General features: G+C 36.4%; 1 protein-coding gene across 5 annotated transcripts in view; it reads left to right on the forward strand.

The window, feature by feature from the left end:
• SPEN (spen family transcriptional repressor) overlaps positions 1-19,502 on the forward strand; it is an 82,801-nt gene that overhangs the window by 45,281 nt on the left and 18,018 nt on the right. For 2 of the 5 annotated variants that reach the window (XM_036851615.1, XM_036851649.1), the window contains 5 exons: positions 9,156-9,316; positions 11,296-11,496; positions 14,759-14,910; positions 17,980-18,105; positions 18,454-18,567. In XM_036851615.1, coding sequence (XP_036707510.1) covers positions 9,156-9,316; positions 11,296-11,496; positions 14,759-14,910; positions 17,980-18,105; positions 18,454-18,567 — 754 coding nt within the window. The remainder of the gene's footprint in view (positions 1-9,155; positions 9,317-11,295; positions 11,497-14,758; positions 14,911-17,979; positions 18,106-18,453; positions 18,568-19,502) is intronic. The other 3 variants (XM_036851624.1, XM_036851631.1, XM_036851642.1) reach the window with 2 other exon arrangements.

Genomic DNA, 19,502 nt, shown 5'->3' on the forward strand with positions numbered 1-19,502 from the left:
GAATTTGACTGCTCTAGTTGCCTCAAAAAAACTGAATCATACAGCATTTGTCCTTTTGTGACTGGCTTATTTCACTTAGCATAATGTCCTCAGGGTTCATACAAGTTTTAGCATATGGCCGAATTTTCTTTCCCTTTTAAGGCTGAATAATATTGCATTGTATATAGATACCACATTTTGTTTATCCAGTCATCTGTCGCTATATACTTGGGTTGCTTCTACCTTTTGGCTGCTAAACATGCTATGAATGTGGGTAAACAAATATCTATTCAAGTACCTGCTTTCAATTCTTTTTGTTATATATCCAGAAGTGGAATTGCTGAATGATTGTGGCAATTGTAAGTTTTTAAGGAACTACCATACTGTTTTCTATAGTGTCTACACCATTTTACTTTTCCACCAGCAGTGCACAGGGGTTCCAATTTCTTTACATCCTAGCCAACATTGTTATATTCTGTTTTTTGATAATAGCCATCCTAATGAGTGTGAAATGGTATCTTGCTGTTGTTTTGATTTGAATTTCCCTAACAGTCATGTTGAGCATCTTTTCATGTGTGCCTTGGCCATTTATGTCTTCTTTGGAGAAATGTCTGTTCAGGTTCAAAGATGCCCATTTTTGCACCTGGTTGGTTGATTGGTTTTTTTTTTTTTTTTTTTGCTGTTGAGTTATGTTGTCATTCTTAAAGGCAAATTTTAAAATGTCTTAAAGTTATAAGACAAAATACCCCCTTAAGCTCTTTATGCAGAATAGAAGTTTTATTCATTCTCTGACCATGGTACTTGATGAGAAAAAATCTAGTTGTGATACTAAACTACCATCTTAAGTCCCTAGTTTGAGGGTAAACAAAGCTATTGAGCTGAGAAACAATTTTAACATGAATTGGAATAGTTATCATTGATGTAAGCCTTACTAGAGTAGGGGTAGCAGTACTATATATTTCACCCGTTATTTGTTCAAAATTATAAAATAGTTTTGTCTACAAATACTTTGACCCTGCTATTGACATGGCAAAACACATACTGTAAAAATCTATTTGCAGTTTCTCTTTCTGTCATGTTTGCCAGAATCGAGTGACATCAGAACATTTTGGATCCCAGCTTCTTCTCAGTCTAATCTTTAGAAGTTGACCTTTTTTTTTTCCCCCTGTAAGTTTTGGACTTATTCAAAGATTTTTATGAAGTGATGTATTAGTAATAAGGAAGAACAGTGACTGTAAGGATCCTGCATTTGAATTGCAGCTTAAAATTAGCATGTTGGATTTTCAAAAGAAGGGAAAGCGGTCAAAGAAGGTAATGTAGGCTGGGGTTTCTCAACCTTGGTACTATTCACTTTTTAAAAAAAAATAAATTTATTTATTTTTGGCTGTGTTGGGTCTTAGTTACTACGTGCAGGCTTTCTCTAGTTGCGGCAGGGGGAGGCTACTCTTCGTTGCGGTGCGCGGGCTTCTCATTGCCGTGGCTTCGCTTGTTGCGGAGCACAGGCTCTAGGCACGCGGGCTCAGTAGTTGTGGCGCACGGGCTTATTTGTTCCGCGGCATGTGGGATCTTCCCGGACCAGGGATCGAACCCGTGTCCCCTGCATTGGCAGGCGGATTCTCAACCTCTGTGCCACCAGGGGAGCCCCCACTATTCACTTTTTTTTTTTTTTTAAATTTTATTTATTTATTTATGGCTGTCTTGGGTCTTCGTTTCTGTGCGAGGGCTTTCTCTAGCTGCGGCAAGCGGGGACCACTCTTCATCGCAGTGCGCGGGCCTCTCACTATCGCGGCCTCTCTTGTTGCGGAGCACAGGCTCCAGACGCGCAGGCTCAGCAATTGTGGCTCACGGGCCCAGCTGCTCCGCGGCATGTGGGATCTTCCCAGACCAGGGCTCAAACCCGTGTCCCCTGCATTGGCAGGCAGATTCTCAACCACTGCGCCACCAGGGAAGCCCCACTATTCACTTTTGGGGCCAGATAATTCCTTGTTGAGGGGCTGTCCTGTGCTCCGTAGGATGTTTAGCAGCATCCCTGGCTTCTACTCACTAAATGGCAGTCAGCTTCCCCACCCACCCACGGTTGGACAACCAGAAATGTCCCTTGGGGCGCAAAATGGCCCCAGTTGAGAGCCACTGATGCAGGTATTCACAATTATAGGATTTATGAATGAAATAGAATAGTGCAAAATCCACACTCTGGACTTTGTCAGATATTTAAAGCACTGTTTTATGTGTTATAATTGTGCTTTTGCTTTCATCCCAGAAAAATGTCTATTTAAAAAAATCATCTTCTACAAAGTTCTAGATGACAGGCTCCATGAAGTGTTTTTGTTTTTACAGTTACCAGTGATTTTTCAGTCAGGTTATTAATATATGTCAAAGTCCTAGAGTCTTGGCTAGAACAGCCATTACTTTTCTTGAATAATTAATCAAACGTTAAAGAAGAAAGACATACTTTGCAGTTTCCAACAAAGTAATATTTTCTCAGAAATTTTCATTTCACTCTTAGATACTGAATGTAGTTAATACCTTCATTTTATCGAGCTTGGTGTACTTTCCTAGGCATTAATTTCAGTTGCTTGGGTAATTCAAATCAATAATTTTCTGGAGTCACACATCCATTACATATTGGGCACCATGCTAGGCTCTGTTTACAAAGATGAATCTAGTCTTGGACTTTTAAGAGGCTGGTAAATGAATAGTTATAATACAGAGTGAAAGGGTTTGAGATAGACATTGTAGTAAAAGAGGCTTAGAAATAAATACACAACTAAGAAATCAGTGAATGCTATGGGGTGGGGTGGGGATGTCAAGAACAGCTGCAGAGCAGGAGGTTAACATTGGAGCTAGCTAATCCTTGAAGGCAGGGCAAGCAGGGAGGGACAGAAAGGTGTCTTCAATAGGAATAGGTATGGACAAGAGCTCTCATGTTCTTGCTGTATGCTAGGCAGAGTGCTAAGTACCTTACAGTCACAAACTCATTAAATTTTCACCATAGCCCCTCGCAAGTGATAGGTATTATCACCATTTACATACAAGAAAGTGAAGTATTAGAGAGGAAGTAATTTAACCAAGGACTTATATCTAATAAGAAAAAAAGGGGGGTGCCCATGATTAGAAACTGGTATACTCTTTTTTTGTTTGTTTTGGCCACGCTGTGCAGCATGCAGGATCTTAGTTCCCCGACCAGGGATCGAACCCGTGCCCCCTGCTGTGGAAGCGCAGAGCCCTAACCACTTGGTGGCCATTCCTGGGCCACCAAGGAATTCCCAAAACTGGTATACTCTTATGTGGATAGATCATTAGTGGGTAGGATAAAGAGTGACAAGGGAATGAGAATAAGCGACTAGAAAATTAGTTTGGGGCCAAGTTGTAAAGGGTCCCCTCTCTCCCTTGTTGAACAATGTGGAGCTGTCAGAGCTGGAAGGTTTGGAGGTAGGTGGAGAGTCATAGAACCCTAGAGTTAGCAGGACCTTTGAAGGTCATGAGGTCTGGTATAACCCACTAGGGAAATTAAAGTTTAGAGAGGCAAAATGTGGTACCTTACCAGACTGAACAGTTGAGTATTTCCTTCCTGATTTTCTTATAAAACAAAAAAGACAGAGACTTAATTCAGGTTGTATCAGAAGTGGTAGAGTTGAAAATGGAATTAAGATAACATCAGAATGCCTACTAAGCTAGTGGGGTTTTTGTTTTTAGTTTAAACTTTCTGGGCTCAGGACCCTTTTACATTCTTAAATTATTGAGCTTTTGTTTACTTTGTAATATCTATTGACATTTACCATATTAGAAATTTAAACTTTAATTTGAAAATTTTATTAATTCTCCATAACTTTTTTCTTTCCTTTTAAATTTTAATAGTTTATTTGAGCAAATATCTATTTGAATTGGGCAGCGCCAAACTGGAAATGGTTAGGAGTGCTCCATCAACAGGAGCTGGGGGAAAAGCTTTTAGAGAGAAAAGCAAAGCAGAAAAATTAGTTGATCAGTTACAGCTTTAGGGTTTGCCTTATTTGGAAAAGCCTAATTGGCTGTTTGTTATTGGTTGTCCTTAGGTGTGATTTCTTAGCCTTGAGGCAGTTACAGGCTTAGGTTTTTGTTTGCTTATGTAGGGTTGCTAAGGTATTAGAACCACCTCAGTCTAATGGTCTCCTTGTTTAATTAATTTAACACATTAACCCCTCCTTTTGGCCCTCTTCTCATATCGGAGAGTTTAACCAAAAATTTGGTGATAGTGCCACTCTTGGTCACCATCAGGTTGTTGTTTTTGTCTCGTCGTGAAACTCATAGGTTGTGAGTCTGGTCTGTGGAAGAATTGTTTTTGCTGTTCATCTCATTGTTTATCTTATTTCTCTGCAAGTGCAGTGAGACCATCTGATGTGTTGGTGATGGCTACAGACATGAATTTAAGACCCTTGAGAGAACATAGCCTACCAGGGAGATTATAATGATGACGGTCAGTCGGATAATACCAAGAGACTAAGTATGCTCCTTACGGCTCCCTATGAACCAAACAAGTTCTTATCAAATGAAGCAAAGAATGTACCCGAAGGGCCATCAACCTGTTTTAAGTCAAGAGGCTTCTTTGTTAATTTCCTGTATTTGCTATAGTATCGGAGGGTGTGATCCAGTTATAGCAGGAGATATTTGCTATGGCACAGACTTATGGCTTGTTTTGCCAGTAAGTAATCGAAAGCAATGCTATTATCCAAAACCACCTTAGCAAGAAATTCTAGGGACTTTTGTTGTGGAGCTATGGCCTTAGTGGTAGATTTAGAGGCAGTTGCCAGAGTTAAGGAACATTGTCTTTCTGTGCATTTACAGAGAGCAAAAGCAAGAGGCAAAAAGGCAAACGGAATAAAGGTTTCATATTGGAGACAAAGATCTTCATCCATGATATTGGGAGAGCCAGATACCTCAAGATGTTGTCTGCTTCTGGAGAGGAAGCTCCAAAGTCTATTTTATTTTATTTTATTTATTTATTTTTAAAATTTATTTATTTTTATTTTGGGCGGCACTGGGTCGTCATTGCCGCACGCAGGCTTTCTCTAGTTGTGGCGAGTGGGGGCTACTCTTCGTTGTGTTGCACGGGCTTCTCATTGTGGTGGCTTCTCTCTTTGCAGAGCACGGGCTCTAGGCACGTGGGCTCAGTAGTTGTGGCGCACGGGCTTAGTTGCTCCGCAGCATGTGGAATCTTCCTGGACCAGGGCTCGAACCCATGTCCCCTGTATTGGCAGGCGGATTCTTAACCACTGCGCCACCAGGGAAGTCCCTATAAATTTTTTATTGAAGTGAAGCTGATTTACAATGTTGTGTTAGTTTCAGGTGTACAGCAAAGTGATTGAGTTATACATACATATATATCTTTTTTTTCAAATTCTTTTCTCTTATAGGTTATTACAAAATATTGAATATAGATCACTGTGTTATACAGTAGGTCCTTTTGGTTGTCTGTTTTATATATAGTAGTGTGTATATGTTAATCCCAAACTGCTAATTAACCCTCCACTCCCTTTCCCCTTTGGTAACCATAAGTTTGTTTTCTGTGTCTGTGGGTCTATTTCTGTTTTGTATATAAATTCATTTGTATCATATTTTTTTTAGATTCCACATATAAGTGATGTCATATATTTGTTTTTCTCTGTCTGGCTTACTTCAGTTAGTATGATAATCTCTAGGTCCATCCATGTTGCTGCAAATGGCATTATTTCATTCTTTTTTATGGCTGAGTAGTATCCCATTGTATAAATATACCACATCTTCTTTATCCATTCATCTGTCAATGGACATTTAGGTTGCTTTCATATCTTGGCTATTGTAAATAGTGCTTCAATGAATATTGGGGTGCATGTATTTTTTCAAATTATGGTTTTCTCCACATATATGCCCAGGAATGGGATTGTAGAATCATATGGTAGCTCTCTTTTTAGTTTTTTAAGGAACCTCCACACTGTTCTCCATAGTGGCTGCACCAATCAACATTCCCACCAACAGTGTAGAAGGGTTCCTTTTTCTCCACACCCTCTTCAGCATTTATTATTTGTTGACTTTTTGATGTTGGCCATTCTGATCAGTGTGAGGTGATACCTCATTGTAGTTTTGATTTGCATTTCTCTGATAATTAGCGATGTTGGAGATATTTTCATGTGCCTCTTGTGGTCAGGTAAATTTAAAGTTCACTTTCTTAAAACTATTAGTTGATGCACCATCATTGCCACTACTTTAGACAATTTAGATTGAAAAGCTTCTTATTAACTACTTCTGGCTTTTAAGAAACAACTAAAATACTATATATCATAAGTTTTGGTGAATTCTTGTGATTCTTCAGTTTTAACAAGATTCTGAAAATAAGAATTTTTTAAAGTTAAAATTGACACATATTCTGGGCATTTGGATTTTCTTTCAGTTTATAGTACTAAAAGGTATTTAGGGGTCTAAATTTGTGCCCCTGTTTTGATTCAGGACCTTAAAATCCATAGTACATTTAATAGACTACACTGGAAATATACATTGCAGTTTTGGGTTAGCATATTAAAATGTGAACTCAAAAGTTGTATCGTTTTATCATTTCATAATTTATTTAAAAACCTTTCCTTCTTTTTAGTTATAACTTCAAATTGGTCAACAGATATTTCTGCCAGTTAAATTTTACATCTTGTTTCAAAATTGGTGTGGTAGCAGGGAATTCACCAAAATTGTGATGACATTTATAACAAAACTAATTTCTGTCACTATTTTATACTTTAAAATCATTGCTCCCATTGATTCCTTTGCATTTTTATAATATGGACTTAAACAGTACTTTGTTGGCTCACTATTTTAGTACCCAGAAATTCTGCTCTTGCCCATATTTGTTTACTTCTTTTTTTAAAAATTAAATTTAATTAATTAATTAATTAATCTGGCTGCATTGGGTCTTCATTACTGCGCGCGGGCTTTCTCTAGTTGTGGCGAGTGGGGGCTACGTTTCGTTGTGGTGCGCAGGCTTCTCATTGCAGTGGCTTCTCTTGTTGCGGAGCATGGGCTCTAGGCGCGCGGGCGTCAGTAGTTGTGGCTCTTGGGCTCTAGAGCGCAGGCTCAGTAGTTGTGGCGCACGGGCTTAGTTGCTCTGTGGCATGTGGGATCTTCCCAGACCAGGGATCGAACCCGTGTCTCCTGCATTGGCAGGCAGATTCTTAACCATTGTGCCACCAGGGCAGCCCCTATTTGTTTACTTCTTTACCCACTACTGCCATTGATTCCTCTACATTTTTATAATATGGACTTAAACAGAACTTTGTTGGCTCATTATTTTAGTACCCAGAAATTCTGCTCTTGCCCGTATTTGTTTACTTCTTTACCCACTACTGCTAAGGAATTTTGGTGTATATATTATTGGTGGTATTGTAATTATAGTGTTTTCCTTAATGGTTATTTTATGATTCCTTGGAATTAAGTTGATAAGTCACATACATATTCTATACTGTAGTCATCTGGTGGCCTTATGAATAATCTTGTATTGCTTGGAGTATGTTACACATGTAGAACATTTTTTTCTTTCTGTGCTAAAAACAGAAGATAAATTAATTTTGTTAACCCTTAATTTCAGAAAGTACAATGTCCTGTTCACTTAGTACTAGTAATACTACTTTTGCTTAATGATACGGAAAAAAATTTATTTTTATTGTTGGGAAAATTGAAACCCAGTCATTTCTAGGAGACCTGGCAATGATGACTTGTGGTTCTACCTTGAGGCTTTTATCCATAGTCGTTTGTATTTTGTAACTCAGGTATCTCCTTTTGGCTCTTACTGGCATAGGTTTATTTCTTTATGTTTCAAACTGCAGAAAGTTCTGGTAACTTCATAAAGTTTTTATCTTTTGCCTTATCATGTGAGAGCTAAATAAAAATGCTATGTAAATTCTATTTTCTTATGGTATTTCTTTTTTTAAAAAGCAATAGCAAATTTGTCTCAGATCCTGGAGTTAGACTTATTCATCTGGCTGGTTTAGAGTTTGTGTTGGATGTGAGAGCTGTAGTCTGGACGCAAATGACAAAAACTGTTGAACCTGTCCTCTATGGAGTGTGCCTAAAGTGGATTAACTGCCTGCACTCCCCGCCCCCCACCCCGAGTTATTTGCTTTTAGAATTAAGTCTTCTGCAGCAAGGAGGGGAGAGTATGAAGCAAAATTTCAGAAACCTGTAAATAGCTTTTTATTAATGTATTTGAGAATGCTATAAAAGAACTTAAAACCATAGCAGTCTTGCACATGCAGTACTGAAATACTTTAATATTTCTCACATGGTTCTTGTGCATAATAAACTTGTTCTGACCATGTTGGTAATATTTTCTCCTTGTCTTTCAACTGTGACTGTCTCTCCCTTTGAGGTTTGTATTAAACTGAAGAGAGAAATTAAATTTCATTGCCTCTCATTTCCCACATTATTCGCAGAGAAAAGAGCCTAAACTAACAAGACTCAAGTAACTTATATAATATTTCTTTATTAGTCCTTCAAAAATTTAAAAATTAAAATTACCTGGGTAATTATTTTGGATGTCTGTTTTTTCCTAAAGATTAATTTACCCATGAGGCGGTGGTGGTAGTAGTAGTAACAGTAATAGTAACAGAGCATTGCCACTTCATTTATGGATTACTGTCATATTCCAAACTCTGTTAGCCTGTGTGTTATTTTATTAAACTCTTAACCTTGTGAGATAGGTGCTGTTATTATTTCCATTTTACAGATGTAGAAACTGAGGCTTAGCAAGAGGTTAAGTGACTTGTCCAAGGATACATGCTGTATGTCTGAGCCAAGATTTGAATCGAGATCTCTGAATCCAAAACCCATATATCCACTATTCTATTGATACTACCCTTAAGTCAGTTGTGTTTACTAGTCATATTTCATTTGGAAAAAATTGTTCACATTTTGCACAGAACGAAACGTTTGTCTTTCGGTGGCATGTGGTGGTAAAAGATTGTTACGTTTACTTCCACATTCCCAGGCTGGTATTTGCTGTCTTCTGCCATCTCTGAAGGTAGAGTATGAAATAGATGTGGAGAAGGTAGGGTATCTAGAAATCCCAGACCTGAAATTTAGACCTTTTAATTATTGCCATTTGTTAATTTTAAGAAGTTTTATATGCGACTCATTTTCTGTTTGATTTTTCACGTAAGTTTTTTTCCCCCCTTTTGTAGCACTGATTCCAGCAGTAGTTCAAGTGATGACTCTCCAGCCCGATCAGTTCAATCTGCAGCAGTCCCAGCCCCCACTTCCCAGTTGCTTTCATCCCTGGAAAAAGATGAGCCCCGTAAAAGTTTTGGGATCAAGGTCCAGAATCTTCCAGTACGCTCTACAGGTAAAATTTTGTGTTACTCTCCTTTCCTCTCTTCTACTATTGGGGAATGAGAGATTGAGCAACTTAAATTCTATACTTTGTATAGAATTTGTTTAAATAGCTCTCTTTCTTATCTGACTGTGTTGGTAATATTTTCTATTTGTCTTTCAATTTGACTCTCTCCCGCTTTTTCTTTTTGTGGTTCATTGATATTTAATGCCATGTAATAAAAAGCAAGTGATTATAACTGTATGTAGTTTCTAGATTGTTATATATGTAAAGATTTCATGTTACTTGTACTTAATTATATACACATACATATATAAATACACATTACGCATATTATATGCATATACATATACACACATAAAGACTTTATGGTGCGTGTTATGTAAAGAAAGCATGGTTCATTTTTTATTATGAATGTACCTTTTTTTTTTTTTTAATTCTTTTTGGCTGCGTTGGGTCTTCATTGCTGCGCGTGGGCTTTCTCTAGTTGAAGCGAGTGGGACCAACTCTTCGTTGCAGTGCGCGGGCTTCTCATTGCGGTGGCTTCTCTTGTTGTGGAGCATGGGCTCTAGGCATGTGGGCTTCAGTAGTTGTGGCTCGCAGGCTGTAGAGTGCAGGCACAGTAGTTGTGGTGCATGGGCTTAGTTGCTCCGTGGCATGTGGGATCTTCCTGAACCTGTGTCCCCTGCATTGGCAGGAGGATTCTTAACCACTGCGCTACCAGGAAAGTCCCAAAGCATGGTTCATTTTTGAATAAAAATGCTTTCTGGATTAAATATTTTGATATTAGGGAAAATTTGGTATGATGAAATTGTAGAAATACTATTTTCAGTTAGATTTATATTGGTCTGGAGTCCTGTGTGAAATAACTTGGATATAAAAAAATTATGATAGGAAATCCATTTCAAAATATTAACATTTTAAATGAGGAAAGTCATGAATAATGACTTTATACAGTTAAAAGCTATACCGTTGTTTTTTATTCCTAATATTTTTGATTGACATTTGGCCATAATATATTTTTATTTCTATGTCAGGCATATTGAGTATGTAAACAACTGTTAGTAGATGGTCTAAACAACAGTTAGTAGATGGTCAAACCAACAAAGACCAAACTAAGCATTTCTTAGCTAAGTGCATTTTAATGATTACTTAAATTATTTATTAAAACAGCCTATAAAACCTACATACCAGGTTTATGAATAGAGATATTGAGACACAAATGTTGGTGAACTTTTGATTTAGATTACTTTGTAATTTAGGAATGGACAGGGGTTATAATTGGCTTGTCTTTCTCTACCATTTAATTTTTATAAGGAAGCAAATTAACACAAGACCTCCAGGTAGTATAATTCATCTGTAAAAGGCCTTAACATTGTTTAGCATATTACATGCCATTTCCCACACAATTTTATCATCAACATGATGCTTGGAAAACTAGAAATATGGCTTTCTTTCTAAGTCTTTAAAGTTTTATATATGCATATATATGTGTGTTTGTATAGTTTTTATCATGAAAATTTTAAACATACCCACAGTAGAAGGAGTAGCAAAATGAACTCCCCTTATACCATACTGCAGATTAAAAAATCATCAATATTTTGCCACATTTGCTTTGTCTGTCTCCATCTTCCTTCTTTCCTGTTCTTTGTTACCTTTTTATCCTGAAGTAAATCCCTGATGTTAGATCATTTCACACTTGACTTAAAAGATCTATACTTTTGTATTTATTTGTAAAATATAAGGGTATTTTCCTGCATAAGCATGATATCATTCTTACCTAACAAATAACTAGTAATATCTTCTAACCCCCAGTTTATTTTCAGAATTGTACGGTTGTCTCTAAAATGCATTTTTAGAGTTACTTTATTTGAAAAAGTAAAGTTTTAATGCTAATTAGGTCAAAAATCAGGCTAAAGATTTAGTAGCTTACACTTTGAGTTGTAACTAAATTAGAAAAATAAGCAACTTGTTTTTGTTTGGGGATTTAGATACAAGCCTTAAAGATGGCCTTTTCCATGAATTTAAGAAATTTGGAAAGGTGACTTCAGTGCAGATACATGGAACTTCAGAAGAGAGGTATGGTCTGGTATTCTTTCGGCAGCAGGAGGACCAAGAAAAAGCATTGACTGCATCAAAAGGAAAACTTTTCTTTGGCATGCAGATTGAAGTAACAGCATGGATAGGGCCAGGTAAGAGACAAAGAAGCTGAGTTTTAGTGTAATTTTTATTCCATTATATGAAAGGGCCACATGTTATCCTGAATGTGGACACTATTCCAGCTCTGTTTATTAAAACATACTTTCAGTGTCTTCTGTTTTAAAGAGTGGTTACATTTTGTCATTCAACTTAATAAAATAGGTTGTTTTGGCTAGGAAGGGTTAAAGATTGTTCTGTTTCTGTTAGAGAGCATGCTAACTTTTAAGAGTTGTGAAAGGCAAAGTATAGTCCCTTGTTGAATCCTGCTTTCCCAAAAGGATTGAGTTGATTGAGATAAGGTGATAGTTCCGAGGAGAATGACAACAGAATTATTCTGAATTAGAAAACAGACTATATCAATTTGGGGGACTAGTTAGACCAGTTTTCTTTCCATTATGCCCAGCACAAATTGGATCTGTTATTCTAGCTTCCATGACCTTGAAAGATAGTGACAGAGTGGCAGGACTAAGTCTTTTGAGTGCAACCCGTTGAAAATTTCAAGGGGACATTTTATTGCTTGAACCTACCTGTAAGACCTATCTATTCTAAGGCAGGAAGTCTTGTCAGGCATGACTTGGGTCAGTGTTTTTCCTGTTTCAGAACCACCTGCAGTGCTTGTTTAGAATACAGACTCTTTGATCATACCCCAGCTTACTGGTTCAGAATTTGCATACTCAAGTTTAAAAAACCCCTGATTTACTTGTGAGTAAATCTGTAGAAGAATGAATAGAAATGTTAAAATTATGCATTCACATTATGTGTGTGGGACAGTTGAACTTTAAGACTAAAACTTTGAGTGGAATTTATAGGGTAAACATAGCCCATTTTCTTGGAATATTCATTTTATGTGACAATTAAGAGGAAAAAAATAGAATTTCCCTGATAAGAATGTGTCATTTGTATATTAAAACAGCTACAGTCAGGGTTTTTAGAGTGAAGACTATAAAGTGTGCATAATTTTATGATAAAACACAGGAATTCAAAGACATACTATCTTTTCAAAGGAATTATAAGTTATGCCTTCACATTCCCTCCTCTACAAAGTTTGAGATGTACTGCCCTAACTTGTACTGGGCTAAGAGCAACTCAGGAGTTCTTATTTAACACAATTGGAACAGGTCAGAACTGACTTTGTGGAATAATATTTAGAATGTCATATCATCTATATAAGTTTTTAGAGCCATATATAATTATTAACTAGTGAGGATCTAACTCAGGGGCATTATCAATAGGTGACTTTCTAATCTCCAAGTAGTGGGCTTAGCTTGAGATATTTATTGTAAAAAAAAAATCATTTTACCTAATTAGTTAGCACCCAGGATGTTAATTGGGCTTTTTAACCACCTGCCACTGAAGATGTTGAGAAGTTTGATTGGTTCAAGCACCGGAAAGCTGAAGGTACTTTTTCCAGATGGGACAGCACTGAAACACCAGTTTAAATGGGATATTTGAAAGCTGAGTAGGGACACTTGGTTGGAATTATGCTGTTGGATGGTTGTCATAAATGTTTTATATTGAAATGTATGGAGCTGATTGCTTCCTTAGGTCAAGGATGTCTTGGAATTAAAAAGATCCAAATCCAAGAAACCTAACTCTGTAGACAGACCTCTGGTGGCTTCTAAGATTGTGCTTTTCTACTCCTATGCACAGCATTACAATCCCCTAAACATGAAATTGCAGGATAAAACAGTCTTTTCAATGATGTGTAGACAGTAAGACTTAAAACTGGTCATGAAGGTTGAATAGATTACATGTGGAAAAGACACTCCCTCCCTGCCCCCAACTGAATTTCTGATTTTGAAATTTTAAGTGAGCTATTTGGTAGAAATGAAGTCATTACAGATTTTAATGGCTGCAAATCATGCTTTATCCTTCTGATTCTGCCTTTTTTTTTTTTTTTTTTTAATTCTACGCCACGTGGCTTGCAGGATGTCAGTTTCCCAACCAGGGATTGAACGTGGGCCATGGCAGTGAAAGCCCAGAATCCTAACCACTAGGCCACCAGGGAACTCCCCTGATTCTGCCTTTTGAAGTACAAACCTCAAAATGTGCCTGAATTATTTTTTTCTTTTTCTCCTTTTAAATGAAATATTCCTAAGTATGTGCCCTCTATTAGTTACATAATTTTAGGAAGACCTAGTTGAGCTTAAAATGAGATATACCCCTGTGAAATAAGATGAAAATGTAGAGATAGGTGTATGAGCGCTGGGCAGTTTCTGGGTCCACCTGACTGAAAAAGTATGTACTCTCTGATGACACAGGTAAGATTAAGCTGAGCTGCCATTAGAACTATCAAACTGGAATCAGGAGTGAGATGTATTCTGGCTGAGTTCACCCAACATCTCAGAAGTTGAGTCTTTTTAATACCGGTGTTGTCATTGACATCATCAGTAATGTTTCAGTGGCTGGCACTAAACACTTTGTTTTAGTCAGGTTGATCAAATATTAACTTTTTGGGATGGGTTTGTTTTACATTAAAAAAGAGAGCAAGAACATACAGGCTGTTATAATTACTATCCAGAAAACGTTGAATGTCCCTGCCCTAGACGAAGTTAATAAATGGAGCTTCAGAGAAAGCCTGTGATTGAATTAGACGTTGAACCAGGGCTTTTGATCATAAGAAATAGAAACCTTAAGAGTCATTTAGTCTCTTTCTGTTTGTCATTGGGTACCATGCAACACCAAAAGAAGGTATTTCATAAGCGTTACTTCAGTCAGTTTTCATACAAGTATTATTCTTGTATTTAAAAATTGCTGCATTTAGACAATTGGGTATGACAAACATAAAATGCTAACTATTTTATAAAATATTGAAATGTAAATTAAATAATGAAGCTGGACTATTTTTAGCTGAATTTTATGTTTATTTCAGATTGTAGTTTTATACTCCAGATTCAGAGCCTGCCACATAATTTTGGAACCTAAGATTAGGCTCAAATAATTACTATTTTTTGCTGGGGATTAAAACCTATTTCTGTATTAGTGATTATTTTTTAAAACAAATCAACTTAGATTGAAATTCAGTCTTCTTTTCTATTTTAAAGATCAGGGTGTTAACTTTCTCTTAATTTTTTGGACAAGTTTCTCTAGCCTCTGTATTTCTCTTTTGATTTGGAGCTATTTCTGATGGTGTGTATAATTTTTCAGATTATATGAGAATTAATCCCAGTATTTCAGAGATTTAATTTTTTAAAGTAGATTTTCCCATGATATATGAATACATTAAAACACTCTCTGTCCCCATCCCACTTACAGAAACAGAAAGTGAAAATGAATTTCGCCCTTTGGATGAAAGGATAGATGAATTTCACCCCAAAGCAACAAGAACCCTCTTTATTGGTAACCTTGAAAAAACCACTACTTATCATGATCTTCGCAACATCTTCCAGCGCTTTGGAGAAATTGTGGTATGTTTTGTTTTGTTTTGTTTTTTTACAATAAAAACAGTGTTAGATCTTTGTCATAAAACATAAAGCATAGCAGAGATTATATTTGGAAAAACGATACTTAGATCGTGTAATGAATGTTTTTCCCATTTGCCCTATGTGTTTTTTTTTTTAACTTTTTTTTATTGGAGTATAATTGCTTTACAATGATGTGTTAGTTTCTGCTTTATAACAAAGTGAATCAGTTATACATATACATATATCCCCATATCTCTTCCCTCTTGCATCTCCCACCCTATGTGTTTTTAACTGCTGCTAAAAGATGATCTGGCAAAACCCAGCAGGGACTGCTTTATGTGTGTATGTAAAAATATATAATATATAATTGTCTGTATTTTGTTTACATATATATTTTCCTTTCCACTTTTCTTATCTTTGTCCATCTGGTGCTGTTTTAATGCCATCTCTAGTCCTGTGGGTTGAAAGGAAAATCTGGAAGAGAAAACGTGTTTGGAAGAAAGAAGCAGCAGATTAGTGTATGATTATTTTTATCACAATGCACATCAGAAGTACCTTGGGGATTACTAGAATGTGGATAGCATGCTGGAAACTCAGTTCTATTTTGAAATTCTAATTAGAATCATTTTTTAAATTATGCAAGTCATTGTTAGATTTAGGGTTAGAAGGATTTTTCTATTCCCCATGACTTAAAACTTGAGTCAAATTATAGTGAAAATAGTTTGGTTGCAGCTTTGTACCCTTAGGATATACTATTTTGTTTTGTGTTTGAAAAAACAGGGAAATACTTCTGTTTTCCTAGATTTTCTCTATATTAATAACAGTGAAGAAAGTACTCTAGTATATTTGGACTTTGGAGAGTAAAAAAATGTTTTGGATAGAAACAGCTATTGTTAATCTTTTAGGGGTGTGTGTGATGTCCATTTGTCCATCTGTATTTATACACTAATGCTCTAAACAAAAGATTCTTAATTTTTTTAATGACATAATCTAGTCCTGTGAATAAAACATTACTTGTGCTTGTGGCTGAGCTAAACCTCATCTTTAGGGGCTTGAGGCAAGAGATTGAAGTGGTTGGTAGAAGTGAAGAAAAAACAGAGAAGCTGTATATTTAGATATACCAGCAAAACATTCATCTTTCTTTTTCAATTATTTCGACTTTTCTCAGTTTCTTATTTTTGTGAAGGTAGTGTATACTCTTTTTTTAATTTAAAGTAATTTATTTTATTTATTTTATTTTTGGCTGCATTGGGTCTTTGTTGCTGCACGTGGGCTTTCTCTAGTTGCGGCGAGTGGGGGCTGCTCTTCGTTGTGGTGTGCGGGCTTCTCATTGCGGTGGCTTCTCTTGTGGAATACAGGCTCTAGGCGCGCAGGCTTCAGTAGTTGTGGCTTGCGGGCTCTAGAGTGCAGGCTCAGTAGTTGTGGCGCACGGGCTTAGTTGTTCCACGGCATGTGGGATCTTTGCGGACCAGGGCTCGAACCCGTGTCCCCTGCATTGGCAGGCAGATTCTTAGCCACTGCACCACTAGGGAAGCCCAGAGGGTAGTGTATACTCTTAATTCCAGCTCTACTGCCTACCTGGATGAGTGACTAGATGCTCAGTTACCTATCTGGGCTCCAGCTGCTTCTGTCTTTAGACCACGATCTGTTATTTAATTTGCTGTTTGGCATTCATGGGGCTTAGAATTGATAAAACTTTCAAACATACTTTTATTGAATGCAGCTGCTACTATAAATTTTGGAGGAGTATAAAAGTTGTATTTGGTCACATGGATACATTTTCATCACCAGGGTTGCTAAAAATGGGATGATTATTGTGTTTTAAGAGCTATGCTTCTCAATAAGGTAGACATGTCAGTACTCTGTTTGAAAACTGTTATCTTACCATGTTTGCAATTGCTCATGATTGTCACTGTTTTAATGACATACGAACTTTGAGAACATGGTCTTCTGCTTATCGATAACGGATTATGCTATAGCCGGAAGCACCTATTTAGTGAGTCTACCCACCAATATTCCTTTGAAACATTTCTCTTAAGTAGACCTATCCTGGGTTATTACATTCTACATAATGATGAAAACAGCTTCTGTTTACCATTACTTAGAAAAATTTTGAGTGTAAATTATTGCTTTTTTTTTTTTAAAGACCCATCAAACAGCTCTTTAAATGCATTACTCATTTTGCTCTGTTTCGGGTTTTGATTATTGGCTTGTGACCCTTAAGGAGGCTTAGATAATCACAATACATGATCTGCACTATATGGCCCAGCTCATTATTGTTTAAGTACAAGTTTTGCCATCCAAGTGTCTGGTTTCTCTGGACCATTTTCCTGTGTAAGCCAGGTTTTTTCACTACCTCCTTTTAGTAGGCAGGACCGGAGTGTCAGATGTGACTACAGGTTTTGAGCATTCCAAAGAGTTGGGGGGTATTCCTTTATAGAGTGTTTCTTTAATCCAGGGATGGTGTTCTAATGCATCTTCACGGAGTAGTTCAGGTATTTATATAATCCATTCATTCTGGTTATGAGAGATTATTACCACATTTATCATCACCAGGTTTGATTCAGTTAGATATACTGATAGAATGAGTCTTCTAATTTAGGATTGCGTATTATAAATCACTTTTTGAAAACTTGATTTCTTTATCATTCTTACTCTTCCCAGATACTATATTTTAAATGGCTTACCCCTAATAAGAATTTTAGATACTGCAGAAGGGAATTATTTCTTAGATTTTCATTAAATAGGCTGCCTTTTTTTCTTATCATAAATTTCTCTTAACACAGGTGTTGTGGATTTAAAATTTTGAGTTTTGAGTTGCACTGCAGTTGCTCTTCTGCAAAGAGCTTCACGTGAGAAGGATTTCATGGTTTGTGACTACAAATGCTGTGTTGAGTAGTTTTTTAGGCTGTTAATTTACAGTTGCATTAAGATGTATAATTGTAACTAAGAAAATGATTTTGGGGAATATGACTATTTTGAGAAATACGTAGCTCATATGGACTTGGTTTATTCTGATTTATTTTTTTATTGGCATATCACTAAGTGGTATCCATCCATTGGCTTTTTCAGGATATTGATATTAAGAAAGTAAATGGAGTTCCTCAGTATGCGTTCTTGCAATACTGTGATATTGCCAGCGTTTGTAAGGCTATTAAGAAGATGGATGGGGAATACCTTGGAAATAATCGTCTCAAGGTAAAGGAATTTACATAAGTTATTGTGCTGTTAATAGCTGCTGCGGTTTTTTAAGATTTGGAGTTTTTTGTTCATATGTCTGATTATTTAAAATTGTAGTAGTACAGTTAGATAACCATAAAGATGATAAACTTCTTTGCATCCTTATCCTGTTATACTGTAATCTGAGTTAATCCTTGCTTAGCCAGGCAGGATAATTTTTGTGTCAGTTTCTGTTTGATTTTAACCTGATGGTTCCCACTTGAGGTGTTGGTTTGATAAGATTCCTATAGAAGACAAGTTTTCTCAGAATTTTGTTGTTGAATAATTGGTGACTTAACTAATAGAAATTTTGCCTTTTGTATTCAGCTGGGTTTTGGAAAGAGCATGCCTACAAACTGTGTGTGGTTAGATGGGCTTTCTTCAAACGTATCGGATCAATATTTAACACGACATTTCTGCCGATATGGGCCTGTGGTGAAGGTAGGTGGGAGGTTTGGTTGTGTGGTTTAAAGTTACTTCTGACTCCCTTTTTTTGGTATTCTGTCCTTTCAGTCCCAGTTTCTAGTACTGACTTTTTCTTTTCTTTAGTAACTCATACATTAAAATTCTCTTTTCCAAAATTGGGTTTAGAAGAGCATTTGCATCTATTAGCTTATGATATGAGTATTTTGAGAAACTATCTAGAACCCGCCAAAATGATTAATTTTGGAACTAATCTGCATAATACTGTTAAATAGAATGTTTCTTAGGGATTTCTGTAACTTTATCTCACATTAAAATTAGACAGTCTAATTATATAATTACATTCACACTAATATGTAATTAGACTTGATTTTTTTTAAAACCATGATGACTTTAAAGGGACACAACAACAGAATACTCATCTAACCAATGTTTGTTATGTAACACATTCACAAACATAACAGGAAAAGGGTCTCTGGACCCCAGTCCATTATGTGAAGGTAAAGATTTTAACTTCTTGAAAGCAGATTTACACTGTGGTAGGTATGTTGCATAACTTTGACATTTCTTTAAATGTAGCTTTTGTTGTTTGGAGAAGCACATCTTAAAGACTATTAGTATAAATAAAAAATCTAGAAGCTTTAAGACAGTAGTGCTGCTTATGACCAAAATTCATTGCAACTTACTATTTTTTTCTTATTTTTCCTTTGCTATAGTGTAGTTTTTTCTTCTTTTTCTTTTTTTTGCTGAAGTACAGTGGATGTACAATATGAAATTTATGTTGATTCAGTACTCTTTACTTTTTTCCCCCTTTTTCAGGGGTGTTGTGTTTTTGAGCCAAAATGAGTCAGTCAACATAAAATAAAGAAATACAGTAAAATAAAGTAAATACAGAAAAACAAAGTAAAGGCATAATATACCTCAAGCCACAATTTCCATGGTTCTAAATGGTC

Source organism: Balaenoptera musculus, chromosome 1 (assembly GCF_009873245.2).
Source record: "Balaenoptera musculus isolate JJ_BM4_2016_0621 chromosome 1, mBalMus1.pri.v3, whole genome shotgun sequence".
Classification (NCBI taxonomy): domain Eukaryota; kingdom Metazoa; phylum Chordata; class Mammalia; order Artiodactyla; family Balaenopteridae; genus Balaenoptera; species Balaenoptera musculus.